Source organism: Salvelinus sp. IW2-2015, linkage group LG16 (genome assembly GCF_002910315.2).
Source record: "Salvelinus sp. IW2-2015 linkage group LG16, ASM291031v2, whole genome shotgun sequence".
NCBI lineage: Eukaryota > Metazoa > Chordata > Actinopteri > Salmoniformes > Salmonidae > Salvelinus > Salvelinus sp. IW2-2015.
The window spans coordinates 12,344,263-12,357,387 of record NC_036856.1 but is presented as its reverse complement, the minus strand read 5'-3'; the positions used below and the strand labels follow the sequence as shown (position 1 = coordinate 12,357,387).

General features: G+C 41.4%; 1 protein-coding gene across 3 annotated transcripts in view; it reads left to right on the top strand.

Moving 5' to 3' along the window:
* The first annotated feature begins 5,484 nt into the window (after window positions 1-5,484).
* The window catches only part of pip5k1ca (phosphatidylinositol-4-phosphate 5-kinase, type I, gamma a), an 80,872-nt gene continuing 73,231 nt past the window's right edge, over window positions 5,485-13,125 (top strand). For all 3 annotated transcript variants that reach the window (XM_070447530.1, XM_024004115.2, XM_024004114.2), the window contains exon 1: window positions 5,485-5,878. In XM_070447530.1, coding sequence (XP_070303631.1) covers window positions 5,749-5,878 — 130 coding nt within the window. In that variant the 5' untranslated portion in view covers window positions 5,485-5,748. The remainder of the gene's footprint in view (window positions 5,879-13,125) is intronic.

Genomic DNA, 13,125 nt, shown 5'->3' with positions numbered 1-13,125 from the left:
ACCATCTAGTGTTCAGGAAAATAACAACACAATATCAAATACAGGTAGCCTAGTCAAATAATTGACATCCGATCACATTAACCGTTACACTCTCGCGGGAATACCATGTAGGCGAACGTAGCTGCTGCTCATTCCGTTTGCTCGAAAATGGATTAATGGTTAAAAAAAGTATGGCACATAGAGAAACATACCAGCTCTACTGGTAGTACTGCTACTACCAGCAGTACTAGACCTGCACCTGTCGACACAAGTTGTTCTGCTTCCACGAGAACATCCAATGCTAGCATCAATAATTCTACATTTGATGTTAGACCAGCTAGCAAATGTATTTTTACTGTTTTATTTTTACTGTTTTCATTTTTAAACTTAACTACGCACACACACACCACACACACACACACACACACACACACACCACACACACACACACACACACACACACACACACACACACACACACAACACACAACACACAACACAACACCCACAACACACACACACACACACACCACACACACACACACACACACACACACACACACACACACACACACACATTTTTTCGCACTATTGGTTAGAGCCTGTAAGTAAGCATTTCACTGTAAGGTCTACACCTGTTGTATTCGGCGCACGTGACAAATAAACTTTGATTTGATTAGCATGGACACTGACAGTTGTGAATCTGATGCAGCCGAAGAGCTACTGCCCCCTTAGCCTGGAAAGCACCGAACAACAGGCAGGGACATTGGACCATCGAAGACGTGCAAATATGATGAGAACTACATTGATTTGGGGTTCACTTATATTGGGAGTAGTGCCTTTCCTCAGCCACAGTGTGTTATATGTGAAAAAGTACTCTCTCACAACTCGATGAAACCTTCACTCTTGCGCAGACATTTAGAAACAAAACATGCCAATTTGAAAAATGAGCCAGTTTTTTTGGCGAGAATTAAGACAACTTTCGAGTAGTAAGACATGTATAAAAGCAACAGATACCATTCATAAGAAGGGGCTAGAAGTGTCTTATATGGTTAGCTACCGAATGGCTAGGACAGACAAGCCCCATACTATTGTGGATGACTTAATTCTTCCTGCTGCCGCGGATATGGCTGGGACAATGCTGGGGTAAAGGCCAAAAAAACTATACAGATAATGACTTCTTCAAACACTGTTTCACGATGCTTCAGTGACATGGCAGGAGATATTTTGAAACAATTACTGCTTTCGTACAAGCCAGTGAATTATATGCGTTACAGGTGGATGAGTCAACAGACGTGGCGGGAATGGCACAGCTCCTGGTATATGTCCGTCACGTTTTTCCGGGGTTCAATTAAGAAAGACATCCTCTTCTGCAAACCACTGGAAACCAGGACAACAGGAGAGGATATTTTTAAGGTACTGGACAGCTTTGTGACATCAAATGGACTTTGGTGGTCAAGATATGTTGGTATATGTACTGATGGCGCAAAAGCCATGACAGGGAGACATAGTGGAGTGGTAACACACGTGCAAGCAGTTGCTCCTGAGGCCACTTGGGTAAACTGCAGCATCCACCGAGAGGCTCTTGCTGCCAAGGGAATGCCTGACAGCTTGAAAGACGTTTTGGACACTACAGTGAAAATGGTTAACTTAATTAAAGCAGGACTCCTGAACTCTCGTGTATTTTCTGCATTATGCAATGATATGGGCAGCGACCATGTAACGCTTTTACAACATACAGAAGTGCGCTGGTTATCAAGGGGCAAAGTATTGACACTTTTTTGGAATTGAGAGACAAGCTTAAAGTTTTCTTTACTGACCATAATTTTCACTTGTCTGACCGCTTGCATGATGATGAGTTTCTCACACGACTGGCCTATCTGGGTAATGTTTTTTCTCACCTGAATGATCTGAATCTAGCATTACGGGGACTATCCGCAACTATATTCACTGTTCGGGACAAAATTGAGTCTATGATTAAGAAGTTGGAGCTCTTCTCTGTCTGCATTAACAAGGACAACACACAGGTTTTTCCATCATTTCATGATTTTGTGTGTGCAAATGAACTCAAGCTTACGGACAATGTCAAATGTGATATAGCTTAGCACCTGAGTGAGTTGGGTGCGCAATTACGCAGATATTTTCCAGAAACGGATGACACAAACAACTGGATACATTATCCCTTTCATGCCCTACCTCCAGTCCACTTACCGATAACTAAACAAGAGAGCCTCATCAAAATTGCAACAAGCGGTTCTGTGAAAATTTAATTTAATCAGAAGCTACTGCCAGTTTTCTGGATAGGGCTGCGCTCAGAGTATCCTGCCTCGGCAAATCGCGCTGTTAAGACACTGATGCCCTTTGCAACCACATACCTATGTGAAAGTTGATTCTCGGCCCTCATTAGCATGAAAAATAAACATAGGCACAGACTGTGTGTGGAAAATGATTTAAGACTGAGACTCTCTCCAATACAACCCAACATTGCAGAGTTATGTGCATCCTTTCAAGCTCACCCTTCTCATTAACCTGTGGTGAGTTATTCTCAATTTTCGATGAACAAATAAAGTTTTATATGTAAGATGGCTAATTAAAGAGCAAAATGATTGATTATTATAATATTATTATTTGTGCCCTGGTCCTATAGGAGCTCTTTGTCACTTCCAACAAGCCAGGTTGTGACAAAAACTCACCCTCATTCTTATGTTTAATAKATTTATCGTATAGTGTGTGTGTGGCAGGCTTACAATGATGGCAAAAAACTATATTTGAGAGTGCACTGACCCTGGTGCTAGAGAGGGTACACAGCGGGAGGTTGAATGTTTGAAGGGGTACGGGACTATAAAAAGTTTGGGAGCCACTGGCCCACAGCAAATTGAATATATTATGCCATAGCATTAGCATCAACATACATTGTTTCATTTAATTTCACCTATATATTTAGATATTTCCATTTTCATTAAATGTTTTTGTTACATGTAATCTTTGGTTCAACCATAATGCATAATAAGCATCATCAACAGGGGGAACAATACTGGGTGTACGCAGATAAACTAGAAAGAATACATTCATTTACAAGACCTGTTCACAGAAAACATAATTGGTCATAAGAAGGGCCTGAGAGCAAAGTGAAAACTCAGACCACTAGGGGTCAATGTTGTACTAGGGTCAACCTGATAGATGACAAAATAACAAAGGTCAGGGTCCCTTCATCCCTTTAATGCCCAGCCAGTCTACAAAATTCCAAATACTATTTTCCTTTTTACTGTCCTACCTGCAGGTGTTTGTCAGTCATTTTGCAACCTGAACTTGTTCAATGATGAAAGAGGAGCAGCACCTTGTCATAATGCCAAGGATATCTGATCTATCCAAGGCAATCCCTGGCTTTTGTTTATGGGGTTAAATCAATATGTTAGTCTGAGAGTATTTCATATTTGTGTAGGATAGATGTACGTTCGGTCATCATTCATTTTGAAAGGTCATGGACAGGGGTCAGCTACCCTCAATGCACCCACCCTTTTTGTGGACAAAACTTGTTGACCTGTTTTTCTTCATTTAAAAGAATCAATCAATCAAATTAGTTTGTTTTGTAACCATTTTCATAACCATGACCCAAGTAATTTTTCCAACAATTGTTTACAGACAGATTATTTCACTTATAATTTACTGTATCACAATTCCAGTGGGTCAGAAGTTTACATACACTACAGTTGACTGTGCCTTTAAACAGCTTGGAAAATTCCATAAAATGATGTCATGGCTTTAGAAGCTTCTGATAGGCTAATTGACATCATTTGAGCCAATTGGAGGGTACCTGCGGATGTATTTCAAGGCCTACCTTCAAACCCAGTGTCTCTTTGCTTGACATCATGGGAAAATCAAAAAGAAATCAGCCAAGCCCTCAGAAAAGCAATTGTAGCCCTCCACAAGGCTGGTTCATCCTTGGGAGCAATTTCCAAACACCTGAGGTACCACGTTCATCTGTACAAACAATAGTACGCAATGTATAAACACCATGGGACCACGCAGCCATCATACCGCTCAGGAAGGAGACACATTCTGTCTCCTAGAGAATGAACGTACTTTGGTGCGGAAAGTGCAAATCAATCCAGAACAACAGCAAAGGACCTTGTGGAGATGCTGGAGGAAACATGGCCAAAAGTATCTATATCCACAGTAAAACGAGTCCTATATCGGCAATACCTGAAAGGTCGCTCAGCAAAAAGAAGCCACTGCTCCAAAACCGCCATAAAAAAGCCAGATTACGGTTTGCAACTGCACATGGGGACAAAGATCGTACTTTTTGGAGAAATGTCCTCTGGTCTGATGAAACAAAAATAGAACTGTTTGGCATAATGACCATCGTTATGTTTGGAGGAAAAAGGGGGAGGCTTGCAGCAGAAGAAAACATCCTAACCATGAAGCACGGGGGTGGCAGCATCATGTTGTGGGGGTGCTTTGGCTGCAGGAGGGACTGGTGCACTTCACAAAATAGATGGCATCATGAGGATGGAAATTATGTGGATATATTGAAGCAATATCTCAAGAAATCAGTCAGGAAGTTAAAGCTTGGTCGTAAATGGGTCTTCCAAATGGACAATGACCCCAAGCATACTTCCAAAGTTGTGGCAAAATGGCTTAAGGATGTAGTGTCTGGGATCTACATCTGTTTATATTAGTTACTATGCTGTTACTAAGCAGTGATGTATTACGGCAGTGTTACGTTACTACACCTAATAGGAAATGCACATGCGCACTATTGTGCCGGGGGCTGTAGAGCACGAGGGTTTTGACTAAACGAAAACTAACTGTACTCCCGTCTCCTGCCTGGTCATTTCTCCAAAACACAAATATTACAAAGGACAACAAAGTCAAGGTATTGGAGTGGCCATCACAAAGCCCTGACCTCAATCCTATAGAAAATGTGTGGGCAGAACTGAAAAGCGTGTGCGAGCAAGGAGGCCTACAAACCTGACTCAGTTGACACCAGCTCTGTCAGGAGGAATGGGCCAAAATTCACCCAATTTATTGTGGGAAGCTTGTGGAAGGCTACCCAAAACGTTTGACCCAAGTTAAACAATTTAAAGGCAATGCTACCAAATACTAATTGAGTGTATGTAAACTTCTGACCCACTGGGAATGTGATGAAATAAATAAAAGCTGAAATAAATCATTCTCTCTACTATTATTGACATTTCACATTCTTAAAATAAAGTGGTGATCTTAATTTACCTAAAACAGGGAATTTTTTTGTAGGATTAAATGTCAGGAATTGTGAAGAACTGAGTTTAAATGTATTTGGCTAAGGTGTATGTAAACTTCCGACTTCAACTGTAATCCTAATCACACTTGTTAACCTTATGTCGATAACCGTAACCTTAAATTAAGACCAAAAAAACWAKAATTTTTGTTTTCATACATTTTTATATAGCTAATTTAGACTTTGCGGCTGTGGTAACTAGTGACAACCCAAGCCAATGGAAAGCAGTAGTTCCTCAAAAGTCAGTCTGAGGCAGACAGAAAAGGGTAAACCAGCGTCTACAGCAGCAAGTGCAGTCGAACTGAGAGGATTTGTGCCGCCGACGCGCTGATAGCCACCGCACAGATGCCTGGCCCTGGGCCATAACGGATATCACCCGACATTTATTTTTTCATATCATCGTATGGTTTAGCTGTAGGACGTCGAATAACAACCGTTTGGTTTCGCCGAATCGCGCCATCGCTGTTGGTCTTTCATTTGGAGGGCTCGCCCTTTCWCCGGGAGTCTGAATGGAAGCAGCAGCCGAGGGAGCAGTTGGGCTGTCAGAGGCCAGGGAAGCGAGACCGTTATCCGGGGCTACAGCATCAGAGGATGCGGACACTGTCATTGGAATTAGCTACGGAAGGGACAGTGACATGGGTAACTATTTATTTGTATTGATAATATCTATAACCGGCATTGTATTAGCTATATTGATGCAGTTACAGCCGTGGCGGTGGTTCATCTACTTTTAGCCAGGTAACATAGCTAGCCAATAAGCCATGCATGGAACGGAAGCTAACTGTTAGCCACACTGACTCAGCTAGCTATCAGATTAGGCCGGCTGTCATCGAGATTACAGTTAGCAGCAAAACTAACCCACTAAATAGCACGTTAATTTAACTACATACAGGGGCGAAATAAGTAATTTTTCAAATGGTTTTAGCTTGGATATTTCTCAGCGTGTATTGCTGCCAAACCGGGGGGCTCCAGGTCGTGGTTAGCGTGGACGGTTAGAGAAAGCAAGCATCCATAGGCTTGATGAAGAAGAATGCCAGTGCTGCTGCCCTGTAGTGTGTAAAATAGGACCGGCATTATTTAGCTAGCTACTATCTTGGAAATTAATCTTAAAAATGCTATTTTATTTGCCTTTTTTCCCCAATTTGTCTTATATCTAGTACAGGATGAAATACTTGTCTGCCTGATCCTGCTTTTCTTACTGCTCCACCTGAATCATTCGCACAAGATGTAGAGAGCTACTGAATCATGAGACATTTGATTTGTATGTTTTGTCATAACTAAACAGGTCTGACAGTCCAGGGCAGCTCAAAAAGTGAAGTACAGATGCTCTTTGCAATGTATTAATTGATATTAGAAGGGGTGCCCAAAAATTGGGGCATGGCAGCCCTAATATTTATTTACATAATCCAATTTGGCTGCCAATACGGATTTTGGCAAGGTGATATTGAATTATTGTTGCCATATATAATAAAACATCTAATTGAGTAGTGGACCAGTCTTCAACAATATGCCAGGCATTATATTTCATAAGCAACCAGCKTAAAGTGGCAGAAATGGCATGGAAACACCAGAAATCCACCTGTAAGCCACTAGAATTTTGTTGAACTATTACATGAAACACCTCAACAAATGTATTTTAAAAGGTTAAAAACACCATGTTATTAAGTTTGCAGGGTTTTTCTGCCATTGAAGTTCAAAATCAGAATGGAAAACACTTTCAGTATAAACTTAAACAACTAAAACCAAATATAATGTATGTAGGAAAGATAATAGAGCTATGTATTTTTAAATAATATAATCTTTGAGAACTAACAATCACCAAAATAAAAGCTAAATAGTCAGGGAGAATTTACCTCAGACAAGCTCACTATTGAAATACAAGAAGGCATTTTAAAGTCCCCCAGGGATACTTGCAACTGTGATTCTTGAAATGCAGAGCCTATTGGAGTTTTTTTTTTTTATCTGAAATTATGCTTTTGTTATATTGTTTGCTAGTTCAGCTGGTTAGCTAGCTCTGTCTCATTGACCACCAAACGTTGCTAACGCTAGTTAGCTAGCCACTTAATATAACTTGTTTTCCAGAAATGTTAGTTAGCTAAGTTAGCCATGTCATTAATATAACTCCCATCTACTGTTGACATCAGTATATCATTTGTGAGCACTAGTTAGCTCCAAAAGTGGTTGGTTATAGCTTTGACAGCARGTTGATAGTGAATTCTGCGCCATTCATTGGCTAGCTACACTACAAAATGTTTTACCAGGTTCCGGTGAAGCAATTGTAATGACAGTCCACTAGGCTTGGGCGGTATACCATATATATACTGGGTATTTGGAAATAGCCACGGGATGGTTTTTCAATACCGTTAACTATTTATTTGAAGTTTTTTGAAGTTGTAGATACTTTTTAAGTAAATACCTGCAGTCAACCTGTGCAATACGTTAGGAGATAATGCAGAATGCGTTCTTCATTTCAACTGTCACATTATTTTACATTATGAACCTTACTGTTGTTCCCCAGAACAGTTGAGACAGTCATGTGTTTGTTTGTAAATAGCACAACAGGAGAAAGCGGGAGCAGGTGAGTCTAACTGTGTATTGACAGGGGTTGTGTTTTATATTGAAAGACGTGTTTTTTTTTGCTTCAATAGAGTGATCAGGGACGTGCAACTATAGTTTTCCTTCACAGAAAATACATTAGTGCAACAAATTCAGCAGAAAATAGCTTCATTTTCATCAGATGACAACAGAAGTGCAACGCTKTTTGGTTGGCAGCCACACAATTAAATTAGCTTACAATGAAAAAGCATGGTATTTTTTGCAAAAATGCATGGCCATCATATTTCTAATCTTTAGCATATAAAGAATGCCAGCTACATTTCCTAATGTTTTACTTAAAGTTAATCTTACATTTTACAGGAGAACAGTAGATGGCTACACCGAGAAAAGTAGCTACACATCAGCCAGAGCACTGTCTGCTGAAAGAATGCCCTTTTGTGAATTTTCATCCTAGTGGAGAAGTGCAACTGAAGCACAAAATTAATCTGTCTGATGCTGAGAAAAAATTACAATAAGAAGCATTTTAGATCTACATTTCCAAAACGCATCAAGATATTTTAAGTTATCTATTTTCCTGCATGAAAAACGCAGAATTGTTAATGCGACCCCTAAGTTTAACTTGCTAGTTATCTATGTAAGTGGCTTAATTAGTAAGGTGACGGGGCATCATATTGTGTTAGCTTTGAGTCGTGTTTGAGAAGTCATAGCCCTTTTGGGTGAGTTGTTTGTACAGCTGCCACTATCTTGATTTTCTTGCGTTTTTTTCTCATCTCCGTTTTCGACCCATCTGCTCCTCCCCCATCTTCCCTGAACATAGCAGGCAGGCCCATTGCCCTAGCGACTCCAGACTCCACACAGACAGCGTGTAGGCCTACACATGCTGCTCCAGAGCCAGTACTGTTCTTACTTCAGACAAGCATGCGTCCAAACTTTGTTCATTTACATAATGCCTCTCATTCACATTAATTAGTAAAATGTCCAAACTCACCAAAAATGACATTCGGTAGCTCCTACCTATAACTTTATGAGCTGGATTGCCTGCCTTTGCAATTAGTTATTTTTTTCATTTGCGCTTGTTAAAATATTTAGCTTGCTGATTTAATGGAAATTTGCTATTAATTGAGCTAATTTTGTTAGCATTCTGGTAAAGGTGTTTGGCGCCGACAGAGATGGACGCCTCGCTTCGCGTTCTTAGGAAACTATGCAGTATTTTGTTTTTTTTACGTATTATTTCTTACACCGTTACCCCAGGAAATCTTAAGTCTTATTACATACAGCCGGGAGGAACTATTGGATATAAGAGCAACGTCAACTTACCAACATTACGACCAGGAATACGACTTTCCCGAAGCAGATCCTCTGTTTGGACCACCACCCAGGACAATGGATCGGATCCCAGTAGGCGACCCAAAACAACGGCGCCGCAGAAAGGGCAGARGGAGCGGTCTTCTGGTCAGGCTGCATAGGCGGGGCACACCGCCCACCGCTCCCGAATATACTACTCGCCAATGTCCAGTCTCTTGACAACAAGGTAGACGAAATTCAAGCAAGGGTTGCCTTCCAGATAGACATCAGAGATTGTAACATTCTTTGTTTCACGGAAAGCCGACAGAAACAAACATCTCTCTGGTTAGAAGGGCGGGGGTGTATGCCTTATGATTAACGAGTCGTGGTGTGATCATAACAACATACAGGAACTCCAGTCCTTTTGTTCACCTGACCTAGAATTCCTTACGATAAATGCCGACCGCATTATCGAACAAGAGAATTCTCTTCGATTATAATCACTGCCGTGTATATCCCCGCAAGCAGACACCTCGACGGCCCTGAAAGAACTTCATTGAACTCTATATAAACTGGAAACCACATTTCCTGAGGCTGCATTTATTGTAGCTGGGGATTTTAACAAGGTTAATCTGAAAACAAGGCTCCCTAAATTTTATCAGCATATCGAATGCGCGACCCGGGCTGGCAACACCCTGGATCATTGCTACTCTAATTTCCGCAACGCATACAAAGCCCTCCCTCGCCCTCCTTTTGGCAAATCTAACCACGACTCCATTTTGTTGCTCCCAGCCTATAGACAGAAACTAAAACAGGAAACGTCCGCGCTCAGGTCTGTTCAACGCTGGTCCGACCAATCTGATTCCACGCTTCAAGATTGCTTCGATCACGTGGAGTGGGATATGTTCCGGATAGCACAATAACATTGATGTATACGCTGATTCGGTGAGCGAGTTTATTAGCAAGTGCATCGGTGATGTGGTACCCACGGTGACCATTAAATCCTTCCCCAACCAGAAACCGTGGATTGATGGCAGCATTCGCGCAAAACTGAAAGCGCGAACCACTGCTTTTAATCATGGCAAGGCAACCGGAAACATGACTGAATACAAACAGTGTAGCTATTCCCTCCGCAAGGCAATCAAACAAGCTAAGCGTCAGTATAGAGACAAAGTAGAGTCGCAACTCAACGGCTCAGGCACGAGACATATGTGGCAGGGTCTACAGTCAATCACGGACTACAAAAAGAAAACCAGCCCCGTCGCGGACACCGATGTCTTGCTCCCAGACAACCTAAACAACTTCTTTGCTCACTTTGAGGACAACACAGTGCCACTGACACGGCCCACTACCAAAACCTGCGGGCTCTCCTTCACCGCATCCAACGTGAGTAAAATATTTAAACGTGTTAACCCTCGCAAGGCTGCCGGCCCAGACGGCATCCCTAGCCGTGTCCTCAGAGCATGTGCAGACCAGCTGGCTGGTGTGTTTACGGACATATTCAATCAATCCCTATCCCAGTCTGCTGTTCCCACATGCTTCAAGCTGTCTCTTATACACATCTAGATGTGTATTACCTGACACCCTAGACCCACTCCAATTTGCTTACCGCCCCAATAGGTCCACAGATGATGCAATCACAACCACACTGCACACTGCCCTAAAACATCTGGACAAGAGGAATACCTATGTAAGAATGTTGTTCATCGATTACAGCTCAGCATTTAACACCATAGTGCCCTCCAAACTCGTCATTAACTGCAATCCCGGTAACGGGATCGATATGACAACAGCCAGTGAAAGTGCAGGGCACCAAATTCAAACAACAGAAATCTCATAATTAAAATTCCTCAAACATACATGTGTCTTATACCATTTTAAAGGTTATCTAGTTGTTAATCCCACCAAAGTGTCTGATTTCAAATAGGCTTTTCAGCGAAAGCACCACAAACGAATTTATGTTAGGTGACCACCAACTCAAAGAAATATTCTGCCATTTTTCCAGCCAAAGAGAGGAGTCACAAATAGCACAAATAGAGATAAAATTAATCACTAACCTTTGATGATCTTCATCAGATGACACTCATAGGACTTCATATTACACAATACATATGTCTTGTTCGATTAAGTTCATATTTATATCCAAAAACCTCCGTTTACATTGGCGCCATGTTCAGAAATGCCTCCAAAATATCCYGAGAAATTGCAGAGAGCCACGTCAAATAACAGAAATACTCATCATAAACTTTGATGAAAGATACATGTTTTACATATAATTAAATATACACTTGTTCTTAATGCAACCGCTGTGTCAGATTTCAAAAAGCTTTACGGCAAAACACAATATTCAATCATCTGAAAACAGCATTCAGCCACAAAAGCAAGCCGCCCAAATTGTGCAGTCAACAAAACTCATAAAAAGCATTATAAATCTTCACTTACCTTTGCTGATCTTCGTTGGAATGCACTCCCAGGACTCCCACTTCCACAAGAAATGTTCTTTTTTTCCCCGGTAATGTCCATCATTTATGTCCAAATAGCTATTTTTGTTGCGTGTTTGGTATACAAATCCAACGTCAGGGAAGCGAGTTCGCTAAAACCTGACGAAATGTCCAAAAGTTCCGTAACAGTCCGTAGAAACATGTCAAACGATGTATTGAATCAATCTTTAGAATGTTTTTAACATAAATCTTGACTAACGTTCCAACCGGAGAATTACATTGACTTCAGATGAGCGATGGAACGGAGCTCCCTCATGTGAACGCGCATGGTCAAAGAATGGTCACCTCATGGCAGACCTGACTAATTCTCCTCTCCTCTCAGTTTCCACTTCCTGTTTGGATTTTTTCTCAGGTTTTTGCCTGCAACAGGCCTACAAGCCCTCAGTCCAGCCTCTCTCAGCCTATTGCGGACAGTCTGAGCACTGATGGAGGGATTGTGCGTTCCTGGTGTAACTCGGCAGTTGTTGTTGCCATCCTGTTACCTGTCCCGCAGGTGTGATGTTCTGATGTACCGATCCTGTGCAGGTGTTGTTACACGTGGTCTGCCACTGCGAGGACGATCAGCTGTCCGTCCTGTCTCCCTGTAGCGCTGTCTTATGCGTCTCACAGTACGGACATTGCAATTTATTGCCCTGGCCACATCTGCAGTCCTCCTTGCAACATGCCTAAGCCACATTCACGCAGATGAGCAGGGACCCTGGGTATCTTTGTTTTGGTGTTTTTCAGAGGCAGTAGAAAGGCCTCTTTAGTGTCCTAAGTTTTCATAACTGTGACCTTAATTGCCTACCGTCTGTAAGCTGTTAGTGTCTTAATGACCGTTCCACAGGTGCATGTTCATTAATTGTTAATGGTTCATTGATCAAGCATGGGAAACAGTGTTTAAACCCTTTACAATAAAGATCTGTGAAGTTATTTTGATTTTTACGAATGATCTTTGAAAGACAGGGTCCTGAAAAAGGGACTTTTATTTATTTTTGCTGAGTTTATATACAAACAAATATGATTTGATTTTGAAAATATATGATTTGACTTATCAAGCATTAAAATGTTAATGTGTAGTTGTAGGACCTATAGGGGAAGTGTTCTAAGTAATACCGCTTTGAAGTAGAAAAACAAACACTTGCGTTATGGATGTGACGGAAATGGACAGGCACTTTTGTGAGAATAGACACACCAGCAAAGTCTGTGAATATCAGTCTTACACGGAACCCAAACCGGCGTGTACCATCGTGCGCCATCGTGCATAAATGTATTTTGTCCCCCTACACCCAACGTGATCACGACACTCAGCTTAAAACATCAAAACAAACTCTGAACCAATGACATTAATTTGGGGACAGGTCAAAAAGCATTAAACATTTATGGCAATTTAGCTTGCACTTGCTAGCTAATTTGTCCTTTTTAGCTAGCTTGCTGTTGCTAGCTAATTTGTTCTGGGGTATAAACATTAGGTTGTTATTTTACCTGAAATGCACACGGTCCTCTACCCCCTGACAATTAATCCACACATAAAAACGGTCAACCGACTCGTTTCTAGTCATCTCT